The 15,074-nt window shown below is 42.8% G+C and overlaps 1 protein-coding gene across 1 annotated transcript in view; it reads left to right on the top strand.

The window, feature by feature from the left end:
* Positions 1-1,962: 1,962 nt before the first annotated feature.
* The window catches only part of uacab (uveal autoantigen with coiled-coil domains and ankyrin repeats b), a 54,592-nt gene continuing 41,480 nt past the window's right edge, over positions 1,963-15,074 (top strand). Inside the window, exon 1 of the mRNA XM_036535027.1 lies at positions 1,963-2,171. Coding sequence (XP_036390920.1) covers positions 2,124-2,171 — 48 coding nt within the window. The 5' untranslated portion in view covers positions 1,963-2,123. The remainder of the gene's footprint in view (positions 2,172-15,074) is intronic.

The raw sequence follows: 15,074 nt of genomic DNA, 5'->3' as shown, positions 1-15,074 counted from the left end.
AGGCAGTGATGCATCCTGCCAGAATGCTCTCGATGGCACCAGAGTAGAAGGTTTTTAAAATCTGTTTTGGCAGTCTGAATTTCTTTAGCAGTCTGAGGTGATAGAGGCGCTGCTGTGCCTTTTTCACCAGGGTGGAAGTGTGAGTGGTCCATGTCAGGTCCTCGGTGATGAGTACGCCGAGGTATCGGAAGCTGCTCACCCTCTCCACTGGGGGCACTGTTGATGGACAGTGGGGTGTAGCTCCTCTGTCGTGTCTTGCGGAAGTCGACCACCAGCTCCTTTGTTTTGCTGATGTTAAGGGAGAATTAGTTGACCTGGCACCATTTTGTCAGGTCAATTATGTGTTTACCCCTTTATGCATCCCTGTAGGGAATTACCTATTACACATTAGGCTTGCCTCACTGTGGCATACAGGCCTCTGCAGTCATGCAGGAATGACGAAGCAGGACGAATGCGATCCTCTGACGCGCTCGCATGCAGCCGTTGCATATAAAATGCCGTTGCACACGGCAAGTCACACAGGGCACCACAGCAAAGCGGGTGCCAACTGGAGCGTAGGCGCTATTCCACGGACATCATCTTAGCAACTCGCAGGTGCCTGGTGACTCGCAGGGTGCCTGAGAGTGGTGACAGAAAGAAGCAAACCCAGGCTCAGCGACCGAAGAAAATACAGAGGGGTGCAATTTGCGGTGCACAAAAATTCACAAATACTATGTGTAGACATTGGAATATAAGGAGACAATTGGGGGTGCAATGAGGTCCATCTGGGGGTGCAGTGCACTTCTAAGCACCCCCATAGTACTGGGCCTGAGCACACCTTGCTATCCCCTATCCCTCCCCTAGTTTGCTTTGTCACTGTGGGCTCCCGGTCATTGTTGGCAAATGACAAGGCTAATTTTAAACTCATCAAAAACATTGTTAAGGATCCAGTATCACAAATATCAGCTCAAAGTCCGTAAGGTGCGCACAATGACCCTGAAGGTCACAGAGGATATAAGCCATCAGTCACAGAGCATGGAGCATTCACTGACCTTATGTATCATACAGAGTGTCATTTATGTGTAGTCTGAGGTTTAGGGTCCATTTCAAAGCTCCTCTCTAATAGCTGTACAGTGCAGGACATATGTTGGCTTTGAATTGTCTGAAGCCAAACTTATCATGTAGAGAATAATCAGAAAATTAAAGTTGCTGCATTTGTGACTGAACAAGTTTCCACTCCAAAAAGTGACATCTTTCTTATTAAAGATAAACACATGTATATTGACACCATTACAATACACTTACCATGTCAAGTTTGGGTAATGAATAATGGAATAGTGTTAGTGAGGCTCCTTAATTTGGCTTCATCTCAGAATTTCAGATTCAAAGCCATATGGTGCGTGACATAGGGATATTACTGAATTGAACGGAACGGGTGGAAAAGAGGCACAGCAAATCACGGTGGGAGCTTATTTCTCAGGCGTGATTCCGACAGCCAACAGGACACCAGAACGAACGCAGATTATGTAAATGACCGCAGATCTACGGCTTTTTTACTTTTTGAAAACATGGGTGACGGATTTAATATCTTATAAAGGCCACAAACAGTTCTCACTTATAACGTCTTAATATTGCTAATGCTTGCGTAGGATTTTCACAATCCAAAGATGTCCTTGAGAGTTTGTCTGTAACTTTAATTATAAAAAACAATAGCTATCCTCAGAAACCTAAACTCTGGCAGTCACGGCACTGAACGTAAACACTCCCAGCGGTACGGTGGCGGTTAGAGTCGTTTACCAATAAAATGAGTCAGCCCATTTGCAGGTACAGTGTTTTCGACGTCACATCGCCACAACATCCCAGGTTGTCCCCTGCAATTCCAAACTCCAGGAAGTCCCTCCTCAAAATGTAGCCGATTGGTTACGGGCTAAAATTTGTGGCACCGATTTTCCCATCATTGGTTTTTAGAACCGTCAGATTTAGCACAGGTCGGGACACAGTAGTCGGGCGTCAGGTAAACGTGCGAGTTAGCTAATATTGAGAGAGGTAAATTAGAAAGAAACGTTGTAAATACAGCGGTTAGTAGTAATTGTCTGTATCTATAAACCACGGTAGTGAACGCGTTCACCAGAGAAACAGTGAAAATGAAGAGTTTGAAGTATCGGCTGAAGAAGCACGAAGTTACAATCACAGTAAGTTCAATGCAAAACTTTTAAGTTGTGTTCACTATACCTGTGGCTGAACGACGGGTGTAACTAGCGAGGCAACTTTTCAAACTAGTTAGCTACTATTTCCCCAGTGAAAGGTCGAGATTAAAGATTTCAAAAATATTAATCGTCACATAACTCCGTGTCCACTTATCTCAGTAGCTTGCTAAGTGAATAAAGCATCACTCGTTGTTTAACATGTTCTGAGCGTCAGTCTACTAGCAATAAACCACTCGTACGTGAATCTGCTTTGGTTTATGCCAGCTTGTTAAACGAATCCCTTGGAAGTGGAAGCGTTTTCTTTCGGCCCTGGTGCTTTGTATTGTGGTGTGTAAAATCATTAACAAGCACTGGATGAGAACTGATATCGCTTGTCAGATTTATTTATTTACGTACTAAGACACACGTTGACAGCGGCGCGCAGAAGTTGTTGTCGGTTTTACCGTACCACAAATTTCTGGAATAAAGTCGTTCAGCCTGAATCCCCATTTTGAACGGGGGGCAGACACCCCCATTGCACAACGATGTCTATGAGACCAGTGTTACCGCGAACGGAACGTGACAGCAGTGCTGTGATAAAGTTTCGTCCTAACTTAAGTAGCAGCAAAGCAAAGCATACAGTTGTCGTAGCTGTAGACTTCATTACACGGACAAAGCGATGCGCATGGGAGGTAAATTGGCAATAATGTTGCGAAATGGACCCCTCTCTTCTCTTTTTGTAGTCTTTTACAGCTGATCAGTGTACAAGAAAAGTAGCAACAAAAATAATTCTGATACCTAACCACGGGTTGGTTCTTGTTTTTGAGATAACTTTTTTTCATTAGCCTAACTCTTGTCTTCTGTGTATACTGGTGTCTTAAAATGATACATTAGTCGCACTCGGTTTAGAGAGATGAAGGGTTCATTTCGTCGTTTAGGCACAAATCTCCTGTAATAATCGACCCGTTCGTCTGTGATATGGACGAACATCCCCTTTAAAATTGCTTTCCATTTTGCAAATCTGTCAGAGTCTTACAGACTGGAGTCGGACACGGTGATTCAGCCCCATCCCTCCGGCCCGGCCGGTGTCTTTTACAGTAATTTTCAGTCTCTCTGGGATACGGCGAAAGAATAGAGCAAATGTCACGTTTTGGGTCCAGTGTGTGCCGTCATACTGCTGATCAGTTTATTTGTAGTAGGTTACATTTCACATCTGCTTTCAGTAAGCCAGTATTAAAACAAATGCAGGCTCAATACAATGGCAGCGGGTTAGGGTAAGCTAACATTAGGGTCGTGATATGCTGTTACGTTATACTGATACAGCTGATCGCGATATTAGTCATTCCACGTGGGATTGGGAAAACTTTGGGATCGGTTTCTCATATTTAGCTCAAAGGTGGCTCTTACATTTGACATGCCTATAGTCGGACACAGGAGAAAGATCGAATCGATATCTTAAATAACGTTTGGCATATGGTCAATTGAAACAGTAATTTTGTCATTTTGCACCTCTTCAGGTGCCCTTAAGACGCTGTCAGTTTTGATCCATGTCTTGATTCTGGAGTCATATTAAACCTCTTGTCACATTGTGAAACACTTGTGTCCACTTTATTGAGCACAACTTTGACTCAGTTAACTTTCTTTTTTAAATGATGTTCTACTGTATGAGCTTAGCTATTTTCAAAGTGGGACCTCTTGTAATGTTAATTGTAGCCTAGACAATGATGGAGTTTTGGGGGGTTGGGGGCAGGGGGTGGAAGTGTGTCTGTGTGTGTGTGTGTGTGTGGGGGGGGGGGGGGGGTGGTTGTATGGAGGCAATTTAAACAAGTACGATTGCCACTGCACTGTTCAATTACTCTCATTCATTATCTTTTTCATTATTTATGAAAACCACTGTTGTCCTAATTAACAGCTTGAGTGAGCCTTATGTCCTTTTTTCGATACATGATAGCGCTTTCACTGCTGACGTGAAAGGCTTAGTGTTAAGACCGGGTTCCCTCATATCACCAGAATATCCATTCCATTCATCACGTGTTGGGGGGGGTGGGGGTGGGGGGGTGGGGGGGGAACCCTCCATCACACATCCAGGTCATCACCTCCCACCATATTCCCCCTTGACAAAGCCTGTGATAGCTTGAACAGCTGGCTTCACCGGGCCAACAGTGGCCACCCAGGAAAATTGGATTCCAAGCTGTTTGAACAGGCCCTCTCGTACAGCTCTTTGGTATGTGGCTGGGACATGTGTGTGCGACAAGTATGTCCTCCCTGTGATTACTTTATTGCCACTGATTGTGCCCTTAAGCTCACACCATTCATCTTCTTCTTTTCTGTTGTTAAGGAGTTGTCTCAGTGTGTTCGGTTGTTTAAGGCCTCTGAAGGCTTGGTTTTGCTGCATGTGAACTCCCACAGCCTATAGCCTACATAGTTATACAGAGCCATATTGTCAAGGTGGCGCTGGCAAATAGTAATGTTGTGTGCACTGCTCTCTTGTATATCTTGTTTATTACATAGCTTTTTTAAACCAAACCGTCTCTGTGTCTTATAGATCCTTTCACGCTATTTTAGCCTACTGTCAGCATTTTATCTGCCAGCGCTTTTTCTGGCCCTGCCTACTTAGTATGTACAATACTGACTGTTTGCTCTGATTATTTTTTTAGTGTATCATGTGTGCTGTGCTATGCTCTTTGTGAGCTTTTACAAAGAAATGAAATGTATGTACTTTAAGTGCTGCTATCAGGTCTCTCTCAGAGCTTCATGTAGTCTGTGTATGGTTTGTATTGTATTTATTGTGTTATGTTCTTTTGTGACAGTTTTTTTTTATAAAGAATTCTGTTGCTTGTGATTAATACCTACAAAGGGGAGACAAATTTGAATGTGAAGTACAGCACATGCATTTTTGCCATGAGATGTGGCAGAGGAATGCATCTCTGCCTGTATACTAAAGTCCTTTTCACGGTGACCCACACTAGGAAAGATATTACAGTTTACAAGCTACAACCTGTAGCTTGGGGGGCGGGAGTACAGTGGAGCGGTAGCAGTGTAGCGTAGTGGTAAGGAGTGGAGCTTGTAACTGAGAGGTTGCTGGTTCAGTTCCCACACTGGGGCACTGCTGCAGTACCCTTGGGGAAGGTACTTAATGCAGAATTGCCTCTGTAAATATCCATCTTTTTAAATGGATAACATGTACAAATTGTAGTCTATATAAGTCCTTCTGGACAAGAGCATCTACTAAATTACAATAATGTAATGTAATGTACAGCTGAATGCCACTTCAACTGTGGATATTCTAGTCCTCCCAGATACTGCCACTGCCACTGTATAGTTGTTTTAACTCTCACTGGCACCGCTAGTGTAGATTGCTTTGACCAGAGAACACTGTGAACCTGCCATTTTGCCACAACAACGACGAGCCTAGTATTTTACTGTCTGGAGCTGCCTTTGAGAAATCAGCTGAACAAGTTTAATTCACCGTGCCATCTCTCCGCCCCTCTCTACGCTGGAGATCACGGCATAATTGCAACCTGACTTGTTTTCTGATCGCTCTCAGGTAAATGCGCTGTGGCACAATGCAATAATGCATATCAAGGGGGTGTCTTACCTGTCAGAGTGATTATAAGACAACCAGTGTTGCACAGGTGGCATATAAAATTAATAAAGGTCTCTTTGACAGAGAGCTGGCTTGATTTTTAATTCTGTTCAGTTTCTGTCGTTCATTTTTATTTTCTGTTTTAATTGCTCGTTTTATTTCATGCCATAATATATGTCTTCAGTTCAAGGCATTGTTGTTGATATGTTGTTTACAGACATTGTTTACATTCCAGGAATTGCATTACATTTCAGAAGGCTGTATGGTATAAGCACAATGTGCTCTTATTTGTGTGTTGAAGGTTGCAAATACCTTCTCTTTTATAGATTTGTCTGTATAGCCTAGAATCACAAAATAGCAGTACAGCACTTCATCCAAACAATCCAAGCAAAACTTTTACAGGATTGTATTGTGTTGCAGTACCACTGAAATGGTGGACAGGATTGAAGCTTTTTTTTTTTCTTCTGTGCTGTTACAAGGTAGATTTGTGCACAGCACTCTGATTGTATTTATGGCTAAATGGCTGTTTTCTTCCTAAGTGATGTGACCTGTGAATGGTGCTTTGCAGCTGGGTATTCATTTTCTTAAGTATAACCTGTATAAGATGTAGTGGCATGCCAGTGATGTTGCAGAGCACATTGAAAGCACCGAGTGAATCATTATTAATGCAGAAATTTCTTTAACCTTGGCTTGCAAATGGAAGTAGGCTAAGACGGCAGATACTCAGAAGTACTTACATATGCATCACGTGTAAACATCTTTTATAATGCTTCCAAGCTACCCTGTGTTTGTAGTTTGAGACATTAATGTAAAATGTAGTTATGTTTCACATCTGGGTTGTTGTGTTTTTACCTCTAAGGAAATCACACATTTAGTTAGAGACTTTTGTTATACCTGATTCATAAAGCTCTAGCATCATAATACAGGCAGTATCAGATTCCAGATACCCTGAAGTTATGGCATTTATCTTACCATACCTCCTTTTGCATTTGAATAGCCAGAACATAAAGCCTTTTGAAGTACAGTTGGTTGTATAAGAATATGGATTTTCTGTTTTCACAGAGAACTGTTTTTCCTTCTTTGTCTTTATCAATTAAAAATAAAAAATCATGGCAAAACTAATATTCACTTTAATTTCTTTGCCTGTGCCGAGCATGAAGGAAATGCATCTTCACCTCTGTCACAGTTGAACTGAGACTAATCTGTTGTCAGCCCATCCATTATGGTAATTGGCTGTCAGATGTCTATTAATGGTGCTGGACCAACAGATATGTGTGTCCTCTAATTATAGTTTACATGATGATGTTTTTAATGGAAATTATTAAAGCCAGGAAGCCGGGCACCCATTTGTACTTCATGTTTATTATTGCCTTGTATGTAGTCAGAGTCCAGCCAGTGAAACTGGTTCAAGGACAGGGAGAAGGAATTGAAGATCTGAACACGCAATAGACATGTGGAGCATTCTGCAGGATATTGAATGTTGTTACTGGGTATGAATTAATCTGTCAATATGAATTCCCTTTCTGTTCTGTCCCCTATTTGTTTTTGTTTTTTTTTTAATTGAAGTGGTCAACCAGTGCAATATGCACACTTGAGTCACATAAAAACTTTGATCGACTGGCAGCACAGCTTGGAGTTAAATGCATGAACTGCGTCTGTTAACAACGGTGAAGTCAATAAAAAAGCAGCAGACAGTGGCATCCATCTCCTCAAATGACGTTCACCACGTCGTATAATCATCTTCACCCGTTATTGTCTTCGGGTTTTCTTGACAAGTCACTAGTAGTCCACCTCCTCAATGACCTGGAGGGCGTTTGCAGCTTGATGGATGAACGTGTTTGTTTTTCAGTGGAATAAGAGGAATGTTCTGCCCAGGAATGCCTGGCGTTCCCTCTAGGAAATTGTAACGAGCCAAGGTGCGCAGAAAGCAGAACGGAGTCCTGTTTCTCGGGGTGCTGCGATCGGGAGGTGCAGCCGGTCGCCTGCCTGCTTCCCCACACGCTACGGAGCTGAGGCTCCTCTACATCTTAATGTGTCAGGGGTGTCATTAGGATTCTCCTCAGCCCAGGTTAGGACAAGGATGTCCTCACCACTGCCCACCCACCATTCACTCCCTCATGTATTTACATGTGAAAGCGAAGGAGCCAGAGGCAGAAAGCTGTTGGGAGTTTGTGAGCCAGTTTGTGCACAAGCGCCCCTTTTCAGGGGCGGTAATCAATGGGACTGGGCGGGCGGACAATGGGGAGTATTCATGCAATGGCCAGAGCCAGAGAGAGCAGAGTGAGGACTCAGGACCCAGGCCCCAACGAGAGTGAGTCGCCTACAAACACGGGGAAGTGTCTCATCCAAAAAGTTAACATCCGCTCCCAAGGCCTGTTGCAGGCTTCAGTTTCTTGCCTAATCAGAATCAGGATCAAAAGCAGAACCAGAATTTATTGGCCAAGCCTGCCTCTTCAGTCTTCACATGCAAGGAATTTGACTCCACTGGTTCCAGTGCCTCTCGTAGTGTTTGCATACAGCGTCAAAACTGACAACCGCAAACTCCTAACAACAGTAGTGTTACAATAAACAACAGCAGCAGTGCAGGACACACACAGGGAATATGCATGGAATGAATGAGGTTTATATGAACAGCTATTACACAATGAACATGAGTTAAAGTGAACATGAATGCAGGCTATGAAAATGTATAACTATTAGTTATATGCAGGTGTTGCACTGTGTTATATACAGCTATTGCACAATGAGCATGAGATAAAGTGTACCTGAGTGCAGACTATGGGTATGTACAGCTGTTAGTTATATACACCTATCACACTGAAGCAACATCCAAAAATGGTGTATATGTCTAGGAGGTATCAGATATTTTGTTACATGTGAAGGTGCACTATGTTTTTTTGGCACTAAACTACTGAATCCATATTTTTTGATGCTGTCGGTTGTTGACACGCGTGTAACAGGAGGACGTCACACCTTACGGGAGCCTCCCGTCGTGTCTGAGACAAAGAAATATCCCACGCCCTCAAAGAAGAATTTTCAGATTGTCACAAACCGGTCCATATTGATTTTACTAAACAAATGAACAGAAACGCCCTGTCATTCTGTGCAATCAAAACTGTAGAGGTGCGTGAGCATTTTACAGGGGGAAAATGTAGTGGTGGATTGGCTGTCAACAAGAAGCACAGCTGCTGATCTGAGGATGACCGGCTGAATCCTCTACAGCCCACGTCCTCTTTTGCAGCCTTCTGCATGCATTTTTGAAATTAATTTTTTTCCCCCCACTGCCTACGGCTTATAAAGTGATCTCCCCAATCAACCTATTTCTCGGAAGATTTAAACTTTGGTCCCGCAGGACAGAGGTTAAAGCAGCTCATCAAATTGCCTGACATGCATCACCATTTAAATGTCAAGCGAGCAGGATTTTTTTTTTTTTTTTTTTTTTTTTATGATGATAGGCATTTTGTCAATGACATTTCTATTTTTCTTTTTTGTTTGCATAAATCAGACCAAAACCAGTGTGCTGTAATCATATTTGATGATGATGATATCCAGGAATGGCATTTGAAAAGACGTTAGTTATTCTGATATCATAAGCAATCTTGTAGCTTGTACTTTCTGACCTCCATCACTCCTGTTTATGTATTGCTCAGATTTGGATGGGAATATTGCATTATGTATGGCTTATGGTTAGATTTGTTTTCTCCTTTTTTGACTAACGTGGCCCTTTTTATTATACCGAGTCATGGGTTACCTCGGGAACACACATTTGAGAGGAATGTCCATCATTCTTACACAGCCTGCTACCTCTTTAATATGTCCAGTCTTGTTTTAATGCAGGGATGAATGTTTTTAAGAGGAACGTCCATCATTTTCATAGCACCAATTGCGTTTCTTGAAGGCACACTACCAGAAGTCGAAACATCATTCACCTGCTGCCTTAGTCTTTTGAAATTTCTTTTTTTTACAGAAATACAATGACTGACCTTTATTTAAATAGGAATTCAGATAGGAATACAGTGACACACTGGAGTATTTGTGGTGTCACGGTTAAGAGCTCCCTGAAAAAAAATTGTAACAGATTTGTCAAACATTTGTGGAGGGATCTAATTTTCCTACAGCTGACTCTGAGTGCATTAAAATGAATGTGTCCATAACCAGCGCAATGGAATTTACATGCATTAACTGTCAAGGAAGCAAATTTCTGTTAAGTCGCTTGAAATGAAAGTATATCAGTTCCACATTTGGGGAATGTATCATCACACATATAATTATCAGAGTGTGCAAAGGGAGAGTAAACATTTTCGGCATTGAGGGTAGTGGGTGATTCACACAACATTTTGGGTGTAGATTGGTCTGAACCTGTGAATTTTGATAAAGAGCATTGTGGTGAGTGGATGGGAGATTGTCTGAGCACGCAGACGGAGGTTGTCCTCCTCCGGGGTGGTGTTTGCATTACAATCGTTATATTATGAAACTGACTCCTCTCTGGGCCACTCCTTTGACAGGAATCTGTTGGCAGTGCGGTCGCGAAGTACAGCTGTTCAAACTGATTGTTTCTCTGAGGCCCTGCTTATTATGATTCCTGGGGGTTAAACTTCATTGAAAAATAATCAGGATAATCTGGTTGTAATCCACCGTTTCTGATGTGTTTCCAGACTTGTGGATCTGGACATTTCCTTGTTTGGACACCGATTTGAGTTCTGCAAAATGTTCTTGAGAACCTTTGTCTCAGAAGTGGCTTTACTCTTGATGCTGATACATATGCTTTGGGTTCTAGATCACAAGATGGATACCATCAACAGCATACGGTAATGTCAGGGGCAAATCCGTAAATCACATTTCTCGCCTTGGTTTCTCTCTCAATTTTGCTCTCAATTTGCACCTTCTTTACACAACACCCCAGTTTTAACCATAACTATGTATCTTAATGGTGACCTGACAAAGACTGGATTTAATTTAACTTCATTTTAACACCACAATTTACTTAAGGCTCCTAAGTACTCCTTCAGTTATAATATGGAAATGAGCTTGGAGTTTTTGAGTCTTGTAGCAGTTGTGTCTACAATATGGGCGCCAATACAGGTTATGTATTACTCCCTCGCACACTCCATCACGCACGGCTGGATTATTTTACTGTGTTTGCATTCATTTCATGGCATTCATTTTTTTTTTGTCTCTCCCTCCCCTATGACTTTGCCTTTTGCATTTTGTTCGGAGACGCTCGCCGGAAAAGCTCTGGCACGCTCGAGCATTTTCACTCCGATTGCACATCGATTGCTTCTCAAGAAGCATGTGTTAAAAGCAGGGGGCTGTCTGGTTTCTGGGGGTGGGTGAGGGGGGGAGTGGGGGGGGTGGGGGTGGGGGGGGGGCCACGGCACTTTGTTCAAAGCAAGGCTGCTCCGCGTGTGGGCCCCAGAGTGGCTGGGAAGCAGACAATCGCAGATTGAAGTTCATCCAGGCATTGGCAAATTCTACAGGAGCACGGGATAAAGTGTATCTAAAGCTCTCCCCCGGCAGTGCTCACCGTGCGGGGGGGCCTGCACTGCAACGTCTGCGCCACACTGTTTTTCTACCCACCAAAACCCCCACCCCCACCGCCCCCACCCCCCAAACAAACCCCCCCACCCCCATCTGTCCCCCACTCCCGCCCCATTATATGAAAAATCAGACACGCTTAAGCTTAAACAACACGGTCTTCCAATGGAATTCTTTTCCCCATCTTATTCACCCGCATCCCTGACAGGAAGAACAGACAGGGCCCCCGTGTGAACCTGTTGAGATGAATTTATCGCGCCGCGCTTGAGCGGTTATAGTACGATCGGAGCATCTGCTCGGATTAATGCATTAACCGGCCTCCATGCCTGTAATGAGGCTGGAATGCCCCTGTGAGGTTAACAGACCCGTAATTAGTGTCTGTGTTGTCTTTAATCTCTGTTTTTAGCTTTCTCCCCGTCTCGATATGAAACGTTCCCTCACCTCTCCTAATGACCTGATCGAAGTTCTTTGTAGTCCACCTTTTACAAATCATTCGTGGCACCTGTCAGAGTGATATCGCTCAGGCGTTTTTAAATCGATGGGTTCTGAGAACACTTTTGCTGTCCCTTTAATTAACCATTAGAATCGAGCTGTGTTTCTGAATACAGATCTCCTTTACCTCATGGTAAGGTATGCGGTGGGAGTGAGGTTATGAATCTCTAATATGTTAACACAGCCACAAGCCACATATATTTCAAGGTATTTCATCACCTCTCAATTAGCAAGATAAACCAGTCAAGCACATATGAAAACACACAAGCACATGAATGTTTTTTAAACATATGTGTTTAAATGATACCGGGGCAGTACTGCATGTGGGTTGCAAGAGATATGTTCTTTTATTTCATCAGGAAGGTGCACTGTGCACTTAAAATTAATTGTAAATGATTCATTGCAAAGCAATTAAAAGTGTGGTACATTGGTGTTAAGTTTGGATTTAAATGTCTGGTTTGCTTGTTAAGAGTCCCTTGGCATATAAACAAGAGCAAATTCAGGTCAAGCTGAATTATTAAAAAAAAGAAGAAAATGTTTGTATTTCAAATGTGAAATCAAACCGTTTGGTTGTATTTTCCCAAATTTAGTCAGGTCATAAACTTGTACCATACATTAAAATATTTTACATTATTTAAGGTAATGAAGTAGCTCAGTAACTGTTGGAAAGAAGGTAACATTTTCTTTGTCTTCCTCATGCCTGTGTTTTTTCTATACATTGTTGTGATCATGTAGTAGCCTGAGAAACAATTAAGTTTGAATGGTGTAAAAATCGATTTAACTAAGTGATATTGATTTTAGAAATCCAATTGAACTCACTGACAGCCAGAATCTTCTAAGCATTTCTTTGTAGCCGCTGGATCAATGTTTTACTAAACATTCTGATGTTCCTCTGAAGATTTGCTGTCATTGGTTAGATGCTTATTGGATTGTCTGACAGAAATGGTAATTTAGAATTTGAAGTTTGAAGATCATTTTTATCAGTGCTTTGTCCTGATATTTCAGTGCATTGCCAAAAAATAAATATTTTTGGTTTCAAAATAGATGGCCACATGCAGTTACATACAGGTAGGAAATTTCAGGTATCTGTTGATGCTGTAATGTAATAAGTTGATGTTTCGAAGCTATAAGGCATTTAATTTTGCCTTCCAGTTAGGAAGTACAAAAGAAGGAGATCTGATTTATGTCATTTGCTGAGTCATTGTGAAAGTAAACCTTACAGATACCTGAGCGCTATGGATGAGATTGAGCTTCCATTACATATGAGAAGGTAATTACAGAGGGTGTGTCTGTGTGTGTGTGTGTGTGTGTGTGTGTGTGTGTGTGTGTGTGTTTGTGTCTGTGTGAGAGACCTTGAATCTTGGTTTGAAAGTTAGGATGAAACAACAATGAACTGCTACCCAAAATTAGGTGGCCCTTTTGGGAAATTTTAGCCAACAAGTTCTCTCTTGCCTTGGGGAATGGCAGTCAGAGATTAAGCAAGAGCTGTCAGCTCCATAGGGTAGCAGAGGTGCTGAAACGGAGCCTGCCCAATGGCCAAGTAACAGAATCCATTTACATTTACATTTACATTTATTCATTTTGCAGCCACTTTTATCCAAACCAACTTACAAGGGAGGCAGAGTACAACGTAAGCAAAAAGCCAAACAAGGACTCAACAATATTAGAAGTGCTGCATGACCAGGTTTCAATGGTTGGCCAGACAAGGTACAAGCTAGCTGGTAGAGATACAAGTGCATTAAACTATTAGATCATTTTTTAGTAAAGGAAAGCAAAGGTTAAGATATAAGAAATTGCTTTGGGTGGTAGTGTTTCAGGTGATCAGGTGAGTGCAGAAGAGCTATGGGTGAAGACACAGCTCCACCCTCTCTCGCTCTCTCTCTCTCTCTCCCTCCCTCTCTGTCCCGAGGGCACACTGGTACACGGACGGCAGGCTTGCTGGAACCTCGCCCCTTGAAGTCGGCTCCTTTTACACCCACTGCATTCTGCTATGTGAGGGAGAGACTCCTCCGATTTCACTGTTTGTTACAGATCACAGCAGGAGAAAAGGAAACGCGGGTATGTTTGCTTTCATTGGAGGAGATTTTAAGCTGTTATGACTCATGATGGTTTCATTAGGTCTGTGGAACAGCATTCCTTGAGTGTCCCACCCTGATAATAAGTGCTAAAGATTTACTATTCAGGCTCAAAGGCATATTCAGATAAACTGATAACTGAGAAAACAACATGCATAAATGGTCTTTGGCTACTGAGTTATGCATAATGTCAGCTGCCAGAGGAAATGTGTGCGATTTTAAATTGTTTGTCAGCATGGAAGAAATTGAGGACTTGAAGTTAATTTGAGTTCTGATGCTGTGTGCCTTCCCCTCAGAGTCCCTCCTGCTGTCTATCCAAACCTACACGCACACACGTGTACATGTGACCCCTACCAGTCACCTCCAGATGTTTCTAACAAAGCCTGTGACAGTGCCATTCTCTGATTATGTTCATGCTTTTCCCACACTGTTATGAAAAGGATGATTTGGAATCCCTGAAGTCATCCTTCCTGGGTAACTGTATTGTAGGCCTGGCTCGGGTGGGACTTGTCTGGCAAGGGGTGGGGCCTACCCAGGCACAGGGCTCTGGGGGCCTGGGGTTTTGTTGGGTGGGGCTGGTGCAGTGATACCTTAGGATGAATTCCTGCACTGGGTTCTCTTCATGTACAACAATCTCTATAGTGTGCGGGTCAGCTGAAGACGACATGGTCAATGGGATGAGCCAAGCAAAGGATTTGAGCAGAATTGTGTACGGCACAATGCCCTGAAACTGCGGTGGTTTCCTACTCTTGGTCAGTGGAAAACGAGGAGCTGAACACCCCCCCGCCCCCCCCGCCCCCCCCGAAGCACGTTTCAGAGCATCAGAGTTCACTTGGCACCCACCTCAAAACTCCTCTCTCTCTACTGTATGTCTTTCCACATGACATGACAGTGAAAATGCCGTGTTAAAACAAGGGCTTATTCAAAGTGCCCATACGGCTATGCGCTTCCTGAAAGAGCACTATGACAGACAGTTGTTTTCTCTACCCAGTTTAGTATTGCATTGGGAAGTGAGCCGATTAAATGGCCGTCAAATCGCGCCTTCGAAAATACAGACTTGTTCAAAACAGAGCCGAAACGCAGCTCTTCAAACTTAAAACATCTGCTCTCTGCGTTCCTCCTGGGGAACAGCCTGGACTCTCATGAAAACTGAATTTAAAAAGGTAGCTATAACAGGTAGACTGCAAGGTTCACTAATTAAGTCCGCAAGCTGTTCAAATT

The sequence above is a fragment of the Megalops cyprinoides genome, chromosome 8 (genome assembly GCF_013368585.1).
Source record: "Megalops cyprinoides isolate fMegCyp1 chromosome 8, fMegCyp1.pri, whole genome shotgun sequence".
In the NCBI taxonomy this organism is placed as follows: Eukaryota; Metazoa; Chordata; class Actinopteri; order Elopiformes; family Megalopidae; genus Megalops; species Megalops cyprinoides.
The sequence above is the reverse complement of the archived record's forward strand: the minus strand, read 5'-3'. Positions and strand labels throughout refer to the sequence as shown.